General features: G+C 45.5%; 1 protein-coding gene across 1 annotated transcript in view; it reads left to right on the top strand.

Annotated features, from left to right (window-relative positions):
- The window catches only part of PPM1H (protein phosphatase, Mg2+/Mn2+ dependent 1H), a 260,873-nt gene that overhangs the window by 115,947 nt on the left and 125,694 nt on the right, over positions 1 to 19,232 (top strand). Inside the window, exon 3 of the mRNA XM_042992666.1 lies at positions 11,340 to 11,684. Coding sequence (XP_042848600.1) covers positions 11,340 to 11,684 — 345 coding nt within the window. The remainder of the gene's footprint in view (positions 1 to 11,339; positions 11,685 to 19,232) is intronic.

Genomic DNA, 19,232 nt, shown 5'->3' with positions numbered 1-19,232 from the left:
CCCATTAGCTAATACCTCAAGGCAGAATTGATCATGAACAATAGCAAGTATAATTCCATATTTCATCTGTCTCTTTGAGCATGTCAGATACTTTTGATTAGAATGATGATTGCTGTTGTCAGATGTGACTAGATTTTCATTACTTGGGGTAAGATGTGCCAGCTGTGACATGTTCTTATTTGTCATGTTTTCCATCTGTTTCTATGCAGGAATTTTTTTAAAACCCTGTTGTCCACTTGGTGAGGGATGGTTTAGTTAAAAACTTAGTCATATAATGCACAAGACCACTCAGTTGGGGGCACACGTATCAAGCAATGAGTTACAATATGCCAAAGCCAGTGTATGCATGAGGGTACCACTGTTCTATGCTTGAGACAACACAAAGTTGTATGTACTTACACACCACGTGAGGGCGCCAGTGGCAGTCTCTAGGAGAAACACTGGCAAAGCTGAGGTTCTTCTCCAGCTTTAGGAGAAAACACATGAAAAAAGTTATCATTTTCCTCTTACATGCTAGCTGAGCATTTTTTTAACTCCCCCTAAGCTTTGCGTGCTCCGTCGGTGGGGGGGGGGGGAGGGCTGAGAAAGGGCTTGTACACAGTTGGAGCCCCGTGCAGGGAGTAAGAGTGGAGGGCCCTGGCGTCTTCACACGGGTCCACATGTGTCGAGCCTCATTCCTTGGTTTTCTTTGTGTTTCCTGCCTCCCATCTCAGCGCTTCTCTTAGGCTCCACAGGAAATGTCTGAGGTTTTGTCTAGAATCTCCCCTTTTTTTCTGAGCATGCCATAAGGGGCGGGGGGGGGGGGCTTCTCCACCGCCTTCCAGATGACTCACAAAGGCTCTTTTGCCTGTGGTTCCTCAGAGTTGGGGTGCCGGTTTTTGACACCCCTGATTAGCTGTGCTGTAATTATCCCTGACCCTGAATGGACGCAAGCTGCTTGTATCAGAAATTATGTCCGTAGCTGGCTCAGTAGCTAAATTTCTATTTGGAGCAACCTTCTATTTGTTCAAAGGCCCAGGGAGCCCTTCCCAGTTAGAACTCATTAATGTAAGTTCTGGCCTTCTAGATGATCATGAAAATGGGGAAAAGGAAATAAGCAAATATTATAAAAATCCGTTTCTACAACTTTTGAAAAAGAAGGATGTAACACTGGGCCCACTTCAGTCCTGAAAGAGAAACTGAACTGTAAGCTCTCAATTGGTCACCTTCCGAAATCTTCCTTTGATTTGGCTATAGATCTATTCCCGAAAAGGGATTGGGAGTGTGCGTGTGTGCGTGTGTGTGTGTGTGTGTGTGTGTGTGTGTGTGTGTTGTAAATTACATACAAGACTTCTCTTAATTTTTTAAAGCTTATTTATTTTTGAAAGTGAGAGTGAGCACAAGCGGGGCAGGGACAGAGAGGGAGGAAGACAGAGAACCCAAAGCTTACAGCACAGAGATCGAGAGAGCTTGAATTCATGAACTGCGAGATCATGACCTGAGCTGAAATCAAGAGTTGACTGCTTAACTGACTGAGCCACCCAGGTGTTCCAAGACTAATTTTTTTTTTTTTTTTTTTTTTTTTTTTACATGCGTGTGTGTTTCAACCTGGTCCTGTAGGGCCATGGGGCTCAGTGAGTCAGGTACAGCCAGAGAGGGCAGTGTCTTTTCCCTTTGGTTTCCCTGGCAGACCTGTGAGATTCCCAGGGCCTAGGGCTAGGCTGCCTAGATCAGGACCACTGACAAGGAGCAAGGGAGGGCATTGGAGAGGGAGTAGCAACCAGATCATGTGGGGCCCATAAGCCATGTGAGCCTCTAGGAGACCCAGGGCACTGGGGAGTCATTGAAGGTTCTATTCTGTGCGGTGATGAAACAGAGATGTATTTGCAGTTAAATTGAAGATTTTGAGACATTTTAAAATCAGAATGCAACTGGAAACTGCTTCAGAGTTATTCTTTTGTAAGATGTAAACGATTGCTGCAAAATTTAAGTGTGTGGTAAGTCAGGAAAGGGCTTGATATTGGTTTTCTTAAAGTGGAGTGAAAGCAAGGTAGACATCTGTCATGATATTAGTAATTTTGAGACATATTGTGTCAAGAGCATGTTACTCCAAATTTGAGAGGGTTGATTTTTCAGATGTAGAACTTTGATCCTGGGCTGGTACCCAGCAGCATTTTATGATACTACCAGAGATTAATGCTGGGCCACTTGTCAGAAGCTTTGGTAATCTTCTGGGGGTGATGGCCCAGGATGTGTACGCAATTACAAATAAGCAACAAAGTAAAATAGTGCTGAAGTGCTAAATGCTACAGAGTAACAGAAGCCAGGGAGATAATGACACAAAGTTGTATGTACGAGGAAATTGGAAAGATGACTTAATTTGGACTTTAAAGGACTGGGTTCCTATCGTGGCATTACCACATAACAGGACAGTTACTTAACTGTGTCCTGCTTAAATCATAGGTAAAATGGGATAACGATGCCCATTTTATGATGGTGTGGTGGAGATGAAACGTGGTAGGTAATCATTAGTTCGTAGACCTTAGATTTCTTGCAGGGGAAGTAATTTAAGAAGAACAGAAGTAACGGAAGCTGATGAGCACCTCATCTGGCAGAGTTGAAAGTAAGGAGCTAAAGTGTGCAGCTTTGTCTCCCTGGTTACAGGGACTCTTACTGCTCCCTGCCTGCACATATGCCCCCAGGCCACTTAATAGTGCCAACTAGTTACTATTCTAGTTTTGTTTGTTCTTGTATATGCTGGACACTGCTATACATCTTATTATTTTAAAAATTATATGGGGGCGCCTGGGTGGCTTAGTCCGTTAGGCGTCCAACTTCGGCTCAGGTCATGGTCTCACGGTTTGTGAGTTTGAGCCCCGTGTCCGGCTCTGTGCTCATGACTCGGAGCCTAGAGTCTGCTTCAGATTCGGGGTCTCCCTTTCTCTCTGCCCCTCCCCTGCTCATGCTCTGACTGACACTCTCTCTCTCTCTCTCTCTCTCTCTCTCTCTCTCTCAAAAATAAACATTAAAAAGGTTATATGTATAATTAACCTTTGGTGTGTAGTTTCAGAATTTGAACATACGTATAGATTCAGATAAGCATCACCACAAATCAGGGTACAAAATTCCCATCACTACAGATCACTTCCTCACGTTATCTCTTTATAGTCTCTTTCCCCCTCGCATACCCTGTGACTGTCTGCACATTTAATACATATTATCCACTCCTGTGGCACCACACACTTCCCCTTCTAGCACACTTGTGATTACCTGGTCATGTTCTAGACTGTTAGCCTCAAAAGTTTGGGAACCATGGCCTTTTCTTCTTCTGTGCTACGTCCCCAGTGTTCAGCATAAGCCCGGCACCTAAGAGAGGAGACTCTGAGACATGTATTAAATGAATGAATCCTTACTGTGTCCTAGTTTCATCTTGTTCTTTAAATAAGGAAACTGGTGAGAGGAGTTAAGAAATGTGCCCAAAAATCACATGGTAGTAAATTCCAGAACCCAGGTTTGTCTTGATTTAAAGTCTATGTTCTTTCCATGCTAAGACATATCACAGGAGATAGGATTTGTTTGTATTCGCTCCTTTGAAAGTGCATATAAATTACCCAGCTTTCAAAATGATTCTGGGGCGGCACCTGGGTGGCTCAGTCAGTTAAGCGTCGAGTTTGGCTCAGGTCATGATCTCTCAGTTTGTGAGTTTGAGCCCCGCATCGGGTCTGTGCTGACAGCTCAGAGCCTGGAGCCTGCTTGGGATTCCGTGTCTCCCTCTCTCTCTGCCCCTCCCCTGCTCATGCTCTCTCAAAAATAAATAAACATTAAAAAAATTTTTTTTAAATAACAGTAACTTTCAAAGTTAAAAAATAATCGTGATACGTTGGTATACTGACACCAGTGACAAAGTTACCTATGGACCCTTAGATCACATAAAACTCAAAATCCTGTGTATGTACCATATAAACTCAAAATGTTACTCTCTGAGCTGATACCCAACTGGAGAGAGAGTCCTTGCTTGTAAAGTGACCAAGCATGTGGGGTGTGTGTTGGTGATGGGGTGGGTGCAGAGGACGTTGAAAGGAGCTGTGGCCTTGCCTTCCCTTCCCTTCCTCTTCTGGTACCTTTGCTTGAGTCAGGCAGGTGGAGAACACAGCTCTGCCTGTTCCTACCAGCATGGCTAACTAGCAGTAGTGGGTTGGACATCCCAGTAGGGCACAGGAGCTGAAGAAAGTGTGTGGTTTTCAACAGTTCAACCCTCTGGGGAGAGGAATACGGTGCAACTTTGTTTGTTTGTTTGTTTTTCCTTTGGGGAAAAAAAAAGCCTCCATGGCTTAGAAGAGAATTACATGTGTGTGTGTTTCAACCTGGTCCTGTAGGGCCATGGGGCTCAGTGAGTCAGGTACAGCCAGAGAGGGCAGTGTCTTTTCCCTTTGGTTTCCCTGGCAGACCTGTGAGATTCCCAGGGCCTAGGGCTAGGCTGCCTAGATCAGGACCACTGACAAGGAGCAAGGGAGAGCATTGGAGAGGGAGTAGCAACCAGATCATGTGGGGCCCATAAGCCATGTGAGCCTCTAGGAGACCCAGGGCACTGGGGAGTCATTGAAGGTTCTATTCTGTGCGGTGATGAAACAGAGATGTATTTGCAGTTAAATTGAAGATTTTGAGACATTTTAAAAAACACCGTGTTCACACTACTGTGATCTTGCAGACCTCCCCTGCAGAATCACCCCTGACGTTCACGTAGGCCCTCGATGCTGGTGTGACGTTTAGGAATTGTTTTTTCCTCAAGGTTCTCAGATCAGACTTTATGCACCAAACCATACATTCCTACCTGATGGCATTTGATGGCATTGTTGTGAATGAAGAAGAGGGTGAGGGTGAAGGGGGTCCTTGTATCCTTTTCAAAATAAATGCATGGCACATCCTGTCTGATCGTGCCACTTTCAAAAGTAGATCTGTATTCTCTGTTACGATCTTGATTCCATTCCGAACACCGTACAGCCCATTGCAGCCTCATCCTGATCTTTGCCATGTCTTGTGAAATTATTAATCTCCTCTCCAGGCCCATTGATTCCTCCTCTCTGCCCTCTTTGCCTCAGGACAGTTCTCTGTGAGCCTCTCTAATGCTTCCGTCTTGCAGTGCACTGTAGAAGGCCATGGGACTGGCACCTCTTAAGCCCGCTGTCACCTTGTTCCTCGGTACAGAGGCATTTCAGATTGAAGCTCCCTGGTCTGCCCTGACTCCAGAATCCCACCCCAACCTGACCAAGCCCTCAAGGTCGGCCTTAATCAGGCCGATGTCCACATGGGCCACAAAGAGTCCCCTTTTCACCTGCGTTGCCTGACCATTGCTCCCTTCTTCCAGAATATTCTTTTAGTTTATCACTGCTCAAGCAGGTGGTCAGACAGACATGCACAGTTTGATGAATGCTGTGGTAGGGTTGGGCCCAGGGTGCAGTGGGAGCTTCCTGGAGGAGGTGATACTTAAGATGAGGACTAAGAGACAGGTGGGGGTCAGGCAAAGGTTGGAGTGGGGTTACTCCCCATCCCCAGTGCCCTCTCTCGCTCCTTGTCAGCCGTCCTGATCTCGGCAGCCTAGATCTCGGGCCCTGGGAATCTCACAGGTGCACCAAGGAGACTACTGTGGTTTGCGATGAGCTGCAAATGCCATGGCTTGGTGGGTGGGATTTGGAGTGACAGAACGGGAAGAGAGAGACATCAGGGATGGCACCCTGGGGGCTCATAGACTGGAGGAGGAGGTTAGGCTGGCTAAAGAAATATGGTCAGATATTGTGTTTTAGAAAAAAATAACTGGTTACAGCTCAGGTTGCAGAGGGTAGAAGCAGATCATAGTGGCAGGTGTTCGTTAGAGCAAGTGTTCCCTCCGGGGTGGGAAGTGTGTGTGTGGGGGGGTGGGGGGGTTCAGCTTAGCATAGCACAGGGGTTGATGGCTCAGAGTGGGGAGCCTGCTCCCAGCTGCTTTCCTTAATAGGTGGGAACTTCAAACAGTTACACTCTCTGTCCTCCCTTTTCCCTCTCTGTAAAATGGGAATAATAACCACACCTCCTAGAGTAGCTACTCATAGGATGGATTGTGGTAGGATTAAGTGAGCTAATATCTGTAAAGCATTTAGAATATTGCCTGCCATGTAAGGTTTGTTAAAAGATGGGAAGGGTTCTCTAGCCCTGTAACTCGATGTTTCTGGGACTGTATGGTCTTTGAGGCTTTCAGAGCTGACTTGGCATCTAGAGTATGTGCGGAGGGCCTGCTTTGTGGTTGTAGTTTCCCAAATAACATATCGCTTGCTCTAAGTTTCCTGCCATAGAAGGACACTGAGGATTTTGAAATCTCTTGATGAACTTGGTTTTACCTAGTTCAAAGGCTTTCAAAATGGTTTTTTTTTATTAAAAAAAATTTTTAATGTTTTTATTTATTTTTGAGACAGAGAGAGCATGAATGGGGGAGGGTCAGAGAGAGAGGGAGACACAGAATCTGAAGCAGGCTCCAGGCTCTGAGCTGTCAGCACAGAGCCCAACGCGGAGCTCAAACTCACAGACCATGAGATCATGACCTGAGCCAAAGTCAGACGCTTAACCGAGACACCCAGGTGCCCCTTTCAAAATGGCTTTTTAAAAAAATGTTTATTTTTGAGAGAGAGAGAGAGAGGGAGGGAGGGAGGGAGAGAGGGAGGGAGAGGATCTGAAGCAGGCTCTACTGACAGCATCCAGCTCGATGCAGGGCTTGAACTCATGAACCGTGAGGTCATGACCTGAGCCAAAGTGGTCTGGTTAACCAACTGAGCCACCCAGCACTCCTCAAAAATGGTTTTAAATAGTTGAAGTCTTTTGTCCCAAATCTTTTGCAAAACCCTGATGTTTACAACTGATAAATCTGTGTTGCTCTGGTTGAATTAATAGAGGACTCATCAGTTAAACACCCACTTAACTTCCTCTTCCCTAACATCCCCCTTAAGAACCAAGGAACACAGTTTGGATGCTGCGGGTCTGGTCAGTTCAGGGAGATGTAACTGACTCATGCAAGATCACATGGAGACCTGATGACAGATGTGAGACCAGGATGAGGGTTTCCTGACTGTTGAGTGGCCCCCTCTCTATTAGACCAGGGGTTCTCAGTTCTGGCCTGTCTTTAGAATCCCCTGGGGAGCTTTATAAAAGTTCAGTGGTAGGGCCCCGCCTTCAGAGATACTGGTCCCAGGTTAGTGCCTGCATCAAGGGCTAGATTTATTCCATCTTTAGCAAGAAATAAACTCTTGGTGGAAAAAATATGTCTTACAAGTTTTAGCTGTGAAAATTATTAATTGCATTTTAAAGATTAGCTGTATCAGAGTTTCTAGAACTGCTGTGCAAAGGTGTTCTTGAAAGCAGGGTGTCGAGTGCTTCTGGGCCCTGCTTCAGAAAAGCCCCGAATCAGGGTTTCTCTTGACTTGCTTAAAAATTGCCCAGATATGTGTCAACTGGTTGCTGTTGCAACGCCTTCAGAATGCTTTGCCTTGTTGAAGGAAATGGCTGGATTACTTGTCAGAAATATTTCATAGTTGCTTTTTAAAAATGGTAGTAGCATTGGGGCCCCTGGGCGGCTCAGTTGGCTAAGCGTCGGACTTTGGCTCAGGTCATGATTTCACAGTTCATAGGTTCGAGCCCCACGTCGGGCTCTGTGCTGACAGTTCAGAGCCTGGAGCCTGCTTCAGGTTCTGTGTCTCCATCTCTCTCTGCCCCTCCCCAGCTCACTGTCTGTCTCTCTCAAAAATAAATATGAAAAAAAGTAGCATCATTATTTCACGGGGTTTGATCTTCTTTGATTCAAATTATGACTCTAGAAACATGATATGTTGGGTGTAACAGAATCTGTACCCAGACACGGACACAGTCATTCCTATTTCATCCCTCACTGGCTCCAGCCACAGCTTCCTTAAAGATGTTTGCTGAGTTTCCATTTGAATTGGGTGCAGAAGGACTTTGTGTGCGTGTTTTTCCCAGGCAGCCTCAGGACCTTTGGAGAATTAGATGCGATAAGCAAGAAATCCTTTTCTTTTGCCACTTTCCCCTAGGTGTGAGGATATAATATGGCAATATGTACTTTACTAATGCAGCAGATGATGAGAGCTAGTGGGGAGTTTAATAACTGCTATCATTGAGAAGTAATGATGAGCATAAACAATAATCCAGGATGTGTGGAATGACCGTGCATTATTTCTATTGGTGACCAGTCACAGGAACTGCTCATCCTGCAGTGCTTTGTTGCCTCGCACTCATAATAAGAGGAAATGCTACATTGCAGAGGCTTGTGAAAATATAAATTCATAGACTGACTCCATTCTAGCCACAGATGCCCTAAATTAAGAACATTTTCCAAGGGGTTCAGTTTTATTCTTGGTAGATAGCCATTTCGCCTACTTGTAATTCTGTGTGCGTGTGTGTGTGTGCGCGCGTGCACGTGCACCTGCCTTCCTTATCTCACACTTCTCCTTCCTGCCACCCATGCCCCAACTCCCAGGATACTAGATAACACATACATCCTTTCACCTCTGTGTTCCCAGCTCCTGTTACAGAAACGAGCAGCCGCGGCTTATCAAAACGTCACAAAGCCCACATGACACAGAGCCCAGAAGGCAGCCTGTTCAGGGCCTGTGCACCATCCCAAGCAAGACCCCAAGGGCTCGGGTTCCTTTAGACTTCCTGTCCCCCACACTGAGCTACAGCCTTCAGCCGTTGTTGCAAGAGGGTTATTCTGCCTCCTGGTGTTGCTTCTGTGACCCAGGAAGGAAGAAAGGTGGAGGGGTGAGGCAAAAGGTCAGGCCACTTGAGTCGTCCCTTTCATCGGGAAAATAATAGCTTTCCCAGAAGCTCCACCCAGGAGGCTTCCACTCATAGTTCACTGGACAGACAGCACAGGGTCATACAGGCACACCGAGCTGCAAGGGAGTCCGGGCTGGTGAGGAGCTATGGCAGATACATGGCTGCCCCAGATAGAATCCATAGCGAGGAAGAAGGGAGAGTAGACACCAGGTGAGCATATACCAGAGGCAGCCACATGACCTCAGCCTCCTGGTATTTTCCTCGACTGGCTGCCATATCAGCTCTCACTCCGTCCACATTCTTCTTGGCCTGTCTTCAGGGCCTGACTTCTTCCCCCACCCCCCCAGTTCCCATGGATCTGTACTTCTTGAATATTGGACTTTTGGAGTTAGCAGGGGCACTGGACTCTTCTAGGGGAGGTTCTCAAGTTGGTGAAGAACAGAAGGTCAGAAAATGACTTCCCCAAGACCATACTGTTTTGGTAGTGGTAGAAGTGACACATGAGTGAGATGTATTACTTAGCTGCTCACGTGGCATAAATTACCCTTTAACCTTGCTAAATCCCCACTCCCTGTAAGGTAGCTATCACCTGCCCTTATTAGGCAACCATGGCCCAAGGATGGTAAGTGACAGGGATGGAGTGACACAGCCAGTGACCTTGCTCTGTCTCCCACTCCCACTGATTGGCATTGAAGATGCCATGAGAACTCAGATCTTGGAATCCTGACATCCTTGTTCTTTCTACCGCCCTCTGAGTGGGAATCTCCTTCCTCTGTTGTATGGTGCTTTGAGTCATTCATTAGTTGTTACTGCTTGAATTTGAATGCCTTTTTTAGGGTGGTGTTCACCTTCTACTAACATCCTCACTCTCACTCCTAATCCTCACAGCACAGCTTGAGTGATCTTTTAGAAACATAAATCAAGTGCGTCATCCCAAGCTCGGTCGATGACTTTTTGTTACTCTTAGGCTAAAGTCAAGGTCCTTCATGTGTCCTGGAAGGACTGAGTGGTCTAGCTGCCATGTCCCTGTCTGGCCTCATGTCTTTCCCCACCCCTTTCCTGCTTCATTCCTCTATTCAGCCACATGGCCATGGTTCAGTCTCCTCTCGCTCTTCATGCACCTTCCTCCCACAAGGGCTTGGCACCTGTTCTTTCTACTACCTGGTGGTCTTTCCTCTCGTTACCTTGTGAACTTCCAAACAGTTCTTAGCCTAGCCCTCATGTCCCCTCTTGCAGCCAAGTTTTTCCTCAATATCCACTCTGTGCCTGTCACATAGGGACACTCAGTATTTGTTGACTAAAAAAACAACTATTTTATCTCAGCACATGGCACAGAATTGAATGAAAGCAAAATTTAAAGGGCACACATGGAGTAATGGCATATGTCACCATAACTATACAGTATCTTCCAGCACTTTTCCAGGATAGACCAAAAGAACTTTATTGAATCGCTTTAGCTTGAAAAATGATTCAATATTGCTGTGGTACAGATAAGCTTAGTAGTCACAAGTAGTCACAATAAAACCCTACCTGTTTTATTACCTATGCATCTTACCTATTGAATACATTAAGCTCTTATTTTTCTTTAAGATTTTTTTAAAGTTTATTTTGAGAGACAGCATGAGTGGGGGAGGGGCAGAGAGAGAGAATCCCAAGCCAACTCCTTGCTGTCAGTGCAGAGCCCAATATGGGGCTCGAACTCAGGAGCTATGAGATCACGACCTGAGCTGAAACCAAGAGTCTGCTGCTTTACCGACTGATCTTACAGTTAAGATCTTAGGTACATGTAATCCAAACACGGTTCTTAAAAACGTTCATCTGAAATGGTCTAGAAATAACTCAGACTAAATCCATGGTAGATGAGCGACCATGAGGAACGCGTAGCTTTGGGGTGGGGAGAGGAAACAAAGATGCTGTGTACCAGCTGGGAAACTGAGGGAGGCAGGAAATAAGGAGATTTGAATTGGCTGCATCTTAGACTCCGTGTCTAAGGAAGAAAACATGTTCTAAAAATATAGGATGTAGACCAAAGAAGATGGGGCAAAATTATCTGAGAGTGAAAAGGCTCTAAAGGGGAAAAACGGGTCTACTTATTTCCCCTTGAAGAACCTGCAAAAAGAACTTCACTTTCTCCGGAGCCTCGAGGCCAAGGTTGCTCTGGGGTTGCGAAGAGAGGTGAGGCTTACGGGTTAAAGCTGGACTCCTCAAGACTTCCCTCTTGGCGTGGAGTTCTGTCTCAAACCCCTGCGCATCAGATTAAAGTGGATCTTGCCCCAGAGTGGTAACCGAGCTTGCCTGGAAGCCCGGCGTCTCCCCCAGGCCGAGAGGCAGGAACCCCTTCACCCCTTGGGCGGCGGGTAGCGGCAGTGACAAGTCCGGGACCACTTCCCTGAGTACGGTTGCCATGTTTCGACCCCCCACCGTCGGCCAACCCAAGACAGAGGACCGAGGTGACGCGCTGAGCGCCAGGCCTTGCCGCACCAGTGTGAGCCTGGGGCGGTGGCCACTGCCGTTCTCACTCCCTGTCGCCTCCCTCCCCCCAGGAATCAGAGGGCGTTTCCTGTCACTACTGGTCGCTGTTTGACGGTCACGCGGGGTCTGGGGCTGCCGTGGTGGCCTCCCGCCTGCTGCAGCACCACGTCACGGAGCAGCTGCAGGACATCGTGGAGATCCTGAAGAACTCGGCGGTCCTGCCGCCCACCTGCCTGGGCGAGGAGCCCGAGAACACGCCCGCCAACAGCCGGACTCTGACCCGCGCAGCCTCGCTCCGCGGAGGCGTGGGGGCCCCGGGCTCCCCCAGCACCCCGCCCACGCGCTTCTTTACGGAGAAGAAGATTCCGCACGAGTGCCTGGTCATCGGGGCTCTTGAAAGTGCGTTCAAGGAAATGGTAGGTATCGCGGAGGGGTCCGGGGCGGCAGGGGGCGGGGGTGGAGGGAGAGAGAGAATCCCAAGCCTTCAACCAAAGCCTTGTTTCTTGGAAGCTTCCCTACGACGGGTCTCTGACCTGTCCTCTTGTTGTGGGACGCCGCTTGGGTCTTCTCCGTTCGATACTCCATTCCCAACAGAGGTTTGGCACAAGGACAGAGATCCTCGCATTGAGTGCTGGCAAAAATGAGAACGATGAAAGGAGGGATAGCGTATGAGCTAACAGGCTTTTAAATTGTACCTACGATTGCTTCTCTTTCTGCAGACTCCCTGATGCCAGCTGGTGGTACAATTCCACTTAACTGAAATGTGAGCCTGGTTGCTGTTTTATACATGTGTAGGAATCACAGGTGTTTGGGGAAACAGCTTTTAGTAAAGGGCTCCAAAGTACCTTTCTTGTACCAATCTGATCAGAGGACAGCTCTTTTACCATGATTGGCCATGTGGTTCTTAATGCTTAAAAAAAAAAAAAAAAAGGAATTGCTGGAGGAGAGTCATGGGGTCACTATCTGAGAATTGCGTGTTTTACAGGGGAACATGGATTGTTTGTACATTTAAATTGGGACGTGTCTGATCAAAGAGTTCAGCCCCCTTCCCTCCCAGCCTCAGTCCTGGGAACACACAAAGGGAAAGCGCACAAAGGGAAAGCACGCAGCTGCTCTCACAGTGTCCCTTGTTGTCCCTCCGCCTGGTGAGGGGCCACCCCTCGGTGCCACCCCCTTCCCTTTCTGAGCTCACTTTCTGCTGAGGCCGTTTTTGTGGTTCCAGAGATTTTTCTTTCCTGAGCAACAGCCTGCGTGCAAGTAAAGAGCAAGGAATATTGAGAGATGTTCTAAAGACGGGAGTAGAGCGAGCGTGCCGTATTATCCTAAAACCCCGGAGAGTCAAGTGATGACCAGCTGTTCAGTGAAGCAGGAGCAGGTTAGGAGCAGCTCCGCAGAACGGAGCGTGTGACACAGCACAGTCCAGGATCAGTCTGTGTGCGAGGGAGGGGACAAACGTAAATAATGTTGCACAGCACCACCCATCTGATTTGTTTACAAGGCAAAATGCTTCCTGTCTTCGCACCTCATGTTTGCGCCCTGTCCTCACTTTAGCCCATCCCTTCTTTGGTCAGCGTGCATCTCTCCTTGTCGTGCTGATGTTTACCCTTTGATTAGCAGGTGGCTTAAAATGCATCTCTTTGTCAGGAGTATCTGGTAGCCTTCGATCCCAAGAAAATCACCGGGAAGCTGGAAAAGACTATTCAGGGAAAAAGGAATCAAGGTAGTAAAATTGACTCCTACACGGCTCTGTATAAAATCTCTCCCTCACCAGCTGTCACAGAAGCTGTCTAGAGACCTCAATGTTCAGAACACTAAATATTTAATTGAGGTAAAAAATGTGACAGTAGGTTACTCTCTTAATGGGAGGAAAAAAAAATCCGCTTACGTGACAGAAGTGAAAAACAAAAAGAAACTTAGGGTTTTTCATTTCCTTCTGTAATTGCTTATGCCATGGGGCATCTTTTACTTGCAACTGCTGTATTCCCACTTCTGTCCACTAGAGGCCAATGTCACTTTGAGGCAGGCCTCCTCAGTGGTCTCCAGCTGCTTCTGCCCATTAATGCCTCAAGGGTACTAGCAACCACTCTCCTGGAAATGAGAGGGTCATTCAGAAAAATACTTAGTCAAGGGCCTCATTCATGTCTTTTAAATTTTTTCTGCTTTTAACTAGCCAGTTAAATTACCTGCAATTTTTACCCTGGAACCTTCGTTGTCGGCAAAAAGATCATTTCACTTTCCCACGTCATTCAGTCAATAAATGAGTGATCAGAACTAACTCTATGCCAGGCCTAACTGGGAAAAGAGCACTGAACAAACTAGGCAAAGACAAGTGTTAGATGAGCAAAATAGAAGTGGGAAGGGCCTTGAGTGGAGAAATGCAGGGTGAACTAGGGGCCCTATAAAGAGATGAAGTGAAGGGGTCCCTTGGGCAGTAATGCTGGGGATGGGGGCGAGGAGGAGTAATGCAGACAGAACGCAGGAGGCCGGTTCCAGGGAAACTACATCAGAGAACCCACATGGGCCTAAGGCAACGAGCTGATGTCAAGGGTAGGAATGATGGATGTAAGGTGAATTGGAGAGGTGGTCAGGAACCTACCTGTGGAGGCCCCGGTGTGCCACGTTATGAATTTTTGGCTTTAAGTCATATCTGTTTTTCGGTTCCTCCCAGCATGCAGCTTCCTCTTCACACTTCAGTTTTTGTCAGATTGTCTTTCTAGTCGCCAGTATGCCGGAGGCCTACCTGGACTTTGCCCCACCTGCTTCACCTGTTAAATGAGAAGACTCATCGTTCCTTGGTTTGCAGGGTGCTTGGTAGGGTTGGCCCTACCTTCTGTTCACCTAGGGGCTGAGCTAGTTAATGTCGGTTGGCCCAGAATAATTATTAATATACTGTCCCCTTTTAGTCTCAAAAGCGACCCTGCTTGGATAATGTCTTATGTTTACCCGAATTACAGAGAGATGCTCCTGTTTTTTCTTTGCTTCATCAGGGACTTGAGGAAAAATGGACTCTAGTATCATAGAAACGTGCCTGACTTAAACATTAAGTTCCTTGCGGTGAGCTTCAGAACCCACAACACAGAAATTATACAGTGTACCTTCAATTTAATGGCCTGGAAGGCCATTGCCAACTCGTATAAAATACTTGTTCCCTTGTCCCTTTTAAATATTACATTTTTAATGTCTTATTATTTTGTTTGTTTGTATTTAATTTTCGAGAGAGGGAGACAAAGAATCCCAGGCAGGCTCTGTGCTCTGAGTACAGAGCCCGACCCGAGACTCCATCTCATGCACGGTGAGATCATGACCTGAGCTGAAATCAAGAGTCAGATGTTTGACTGACTGAGCCACCAGGTACCCCTCAACAGGATATTTTTGAGAGTCCGTGTTTGAGGGCAAACTGGTTTTTTTGAAGTGCCCAACATGAGCTGATTTCCTTATCTCGTTGGCCTGGCCTTGGTGGATTCTCCTCTGGCCTTGCAGAGTGGGGCACGCTGGGAATTTCCCGGCCATTCCTAAATTTTTCCCTCATGGTAGCCAGCTACTTTCTAGCTTTCCTAGTTCTCAGTATCCTTAAGGTATTTCAGGTTCTGTGCTGTTCTGATCCTCCGTAACAGAAAGAGTCGGTATTAAATAAGATTCAATTATTTCAGCTTTGTGCCTCTCTTACTTTCCCTCACACTTTTCATCCCTAAAAATTCCCCAAGCCCAGCATCTCAGCCTCACATTTGCCTTGCTGATGACACCTTTGCAGCTACCCTTCCTGAGATTCAGAAGTAACTTGCAATATCTTTACAGGCACAGCTTGCCTTTCACTTGGGGTTTTGCTTTATTTACAGCAGCTCAGCAACATAGAATCAAAGATCTTCGGTCTTTCTCTGTCTCTCTGTCTCTCTGCATTGTCCTTCTCAATTAGTAGTATTTATTGAGCTTCTATTTTATAGCTAGCATTCTTCTAGACACCATGGGAGTCTAGAAATAAAAGGTTAGACTATATGTCTGGGGGCATTTGTAGCCCCACATTATATGCATATAGAGATGTATAACATCTCATTTATTTTGATGCCCTAAGTAACATTAAGTGGGTTGGTGACATGTTGATACCGATCTGAAAGAGAGGGTCAGGTAAAAGATTTAGAAACCCCAAGCCAGAATACATAGTACTTCTTTAGAGGAAAACGTAGGTCCTCGTTCCAAAATACAGACTACCAGAAGTGAAAGATACGTTCTGAACAAGCTATCGTCTCGATAACAGTTTCATCAAATACTGTAAGCTTCTTTGAGGGCACTGCTTTTCCTTTCCTCTTTGATCCTCTGGTTGCCTGACGCAGCATGCGGCTTGTGGTGAAGGTGACCTCTGACCCCTGGCCTCTAATACTTACTGTGCTTGCCTGCTGAGGCACGTTTACCCTTTGGCCCCCTTATTGTATCTCATCTTGGATTTTTCTTCACACTGAGAAGGCTGTGTAGTCCATTCTTCCTGTGTCCACTATGGAAAAATGAACCATGGTTCCCTTCTAAAGGACCAGAATCTCAGGAACTTTCTGACTGACTTCAATTCTGCTTCCCCACAGCGCTTTGTAACGATGCCTCCTTGAACAGCTGAGATTTGCCACCGATTGTGTTTAGGCTGTTGCTGGGCCCAGGATGATGGATGAGGATAAGATAAGGTCTTTTAGATCCTGGGGTCAGTCTTCTTGCTTCCGCAGCCTCCCCAAACAGGACTGCATGGCCAGCCTTTCAGACTCATGAGGGGAATCACTTCCATTGTTGGTGGAGTTGTGAGAGACCACTGCTCTCCTAAGTCAGCAGAGATGAGCCTTTTAGCCTGCCAGCTATAGAATTTGAGCTCCGGACAAAGGCAGGAGGAATTTCGAAAATTCTGTCCTCTTTCCTTTTCAGTGCCGGTATAGAAGTTTGGTTGTTAGGAAGGAAGAAAATGGCAATATTTTTGTTGTAGAACTACCATACATCCTCCTGTCACTGAATTAATGATTGGAAATAGCACTCAGCTTGGATTTATTGGTAAAAACCTCATTTCACTATTGTGAAAAAGAGGATAAATGCAAAGCTTATTTATAGTTTATAAATCCTAGTGTTTTCAAATATTAGCATATTCATCGTAAGTTATGGACCTGCTTTCTTAAACCTATGTCTTTCTGTGTTTAATAAGCTAGAGTTTTGTTTTGTCTTTGTTTTGGTAGAACAGGAAGTTCCTCCTAGAAGGATTGAGCATGTGATTCCACAAACAGCCAGCAGGTGGCAATATGAGGCAGTATTGGTTTTTTCCTTCCTCATTGCCTGGCTGACAGATTGGCTTGTTCCCAGAATAAATCAAAATCAGACCCAGATACTAAAACCATGCAGAATCTTATTATTTGTGACTGACACTATTAGCAATGTGCTCAGAGCCGTGTTTTAACCCATCTATGGGGAGCTGCCAAGTCCTGTTGAAACTACCCAACACTTGCTCCCTTCTGTTGTCTCATGTTGCTGTCCTTTTGCAACCTGAAATTGGTAGGAAACAAAGAATGATCCTGAAGCTGCATCATCCCTGGGACTTTCAAACCAAATTATAACCATCCCGAGCAATATATTTTCTTTCTTGCGGTTCTTTCCTGCTGAATTAGTCTCATTTCACACATCTCTCCTACTTCCCTTCATTGCCAGTATCCTTCCTTGAAACAAAAAGAAAATTAAATCCCAAGTCTTTAAAAATTGGATCCGTTCTTATGATTTAGAGATAAATCTGGCTTAAACGTAGTATTTAGACAGACACACAATACAGGATAAATCAGTCCTACTAAACAGAAGGGACTGTTTGAGCCATCTTGAGCAGTCTGCAGGACCCTTGACTGAGCAGGTAAAACAGTTATCTTGTTAATTGAATATTATGAGTGCGTAAATTGGTCTTTTAGATTACACTTGCAAAGGAATGATAGTATATGCATGTGTTTTGCTGGCAAGTTATTCTAGAGTTATGTCTTGGGTCTTGTTGACAGCTAAAATGGGGAAATACTCCAGACAGGTTCTTGTTTAGCACAAAGCAATGGGCAGTAATTCCCATGATTTCATTGATTTTTTTTTTTAAATACCCAAACATGAGGGTTTACAAAATAATAGCTCTACATTTTTATGTATTTTTAATGTAGAGTGTGGGAAGCTTAAGCTAATTGGAAAAGTTGAAGGTTTGAAGGGTAGTTAATTCAGCAGTAAATATCCTTATTGACTTCATTTATCATGTTTGATCTGGTAGTAAAAGAACCATGCAGATGGTCCTTTAATGTTCCTTTCAGTACTAAGATTTTGTGAAACATCTTTTAAAGAGGAGTAGGTGGTGTAGGAAAAAAATAAATGTGCTATTTTGGCTTCTAGGGAGGGGAGGGGAAGCAATTATTTTTAGAATATGTTCTAGTTACACCCAGTTTTAGAAGAAATAGAAGAGTGTATTTTAATGTCAGCGAATCCTTCAGGGGGATGAAGTCTGTGGAAACACATCTTTCAAATCCTAGTCACTGTGATCGCAGGGAGCACACACATAATTCACGTGTGTGTGTGTGCATGCAAGGGCATCTGCACGCACACACATGCACGTGTATATTACCACAGAAGCGGTGGGGGGTGATAGAAGGGTAAACCTATTAGAGTTTCCTGAACAAAACATGGCTAGACTTTAGTCCACTGTTTATGTGACAGTGTTGCCAAACTTAGCATTCCTTATGCTGGGGGAGCTACAGAGGGCACGTAGTTGAAATATAGGAAAAGATGAAAGAAAGGATGAAGTCAATTAGAACAAAATGCTGAATCGCACTATTAACGTAATGGCAAGGGATTAATTGCGCAAGCTAGCTGTAACATCTTCCTCCAGATGAAAGGCAAATAGGCACTCTGCTGTAGCAGAAAATCGCGGTGTCGTACATACACTCGTCTTGATTTTTTTAAGAAATAATTTCCGGATCAGAGTTTCTGGCAATGTTAACTGTGATACAGAACACACCTGTGATGCAGGATGAACTTGTTTGAGTCCCAGTGGAAATTTTTGCCATGGATGCTGCTTTCACTTGGGCTCTGTGTATCATAGCATTTTCTTTTGGATTGCACGAGTGATTTAAGTCTTTCAAGCATTATTCACACCCCACTCCATGTATAGCATGCAAGCAGTTGGGTGCTCAAGGTATTTTCTTAAATAAAAATTGTCTTTCATTCAGACATTAGGTATTCAAACAAATGTTGATTCTGGATATGAAAACATACTTTCTGTTAGCCCCAGCAGTTCCTTCCAGTATATTAAAAACAGTAGCATAGTCGTATTGAGTGTGGACTTGACACACCAGTTTATATACTAATTTGATGAAATATGTGTCTATCATAACATCAGCTTTATTTTACTTATTTAAATGGGAAAGAAAGGGACTACATCCATCTGCAAACTGCTTTGTGAATAGGGTTGTTGGTTCGGTTTTTATGCATTGCTTGGAGGTTAAACAGACAAAACTTCTGACAACTGGATGTTTTCTTTCCCTTTCACTTCCTTGTGACAGTCTCTTTGGCTGATCTTTGGCTGATACTCATGCTCCTTCTCACCCTTGGGGCTCCTGCCATTCTTGTGTAGGTTCTGATAACCATTCATTCATTCTTGCCAATTGACTGCATCTGAACTGAAGCATGGGTTCCTGCTTAATTATCATCTTAGCATTTATTTGCGTCCTAAGCTTTTCCTTTGTCAATTACAGGGAACACATTTCTCATGTTACGGAAGGGGTAAGGTGGTAAAGAGATAATTTGGACACCCAGGCATTTTTAAAGGTATTTCTTCATTTGCCCACTCAACAGATATTTATTAAACTATCTTTTTACCTGGCCTGGCATAGGTGTTGAGGGTCTAGCAGTGAGCAAGAGAGGTCTCTGCTGCCGGTCATGGAGCTTCTGGGTCTGGGAAGGATCGAGATGGCCAGCTAAGCCCCTCA

The sequence above is a fragment of the Panthera tigris genome, chromosome B4 (genome assembly GCF_018350195.1).
Source record: "Panthera tigris isolate Pti1 chromosome B4, P.tigris_Pti1_mat1.1, whole genome shotgun sequence".
Taxonomy (NCBI): domain Eukaryota; kingdom Metazoa; phylum Chordata; class Mammalia; order Carnivora; family Felidae; genus Panthera; species Panthera tigris.
This window is presented reverse-complemented; position numbering and strand designations above follow the sequence as displayed.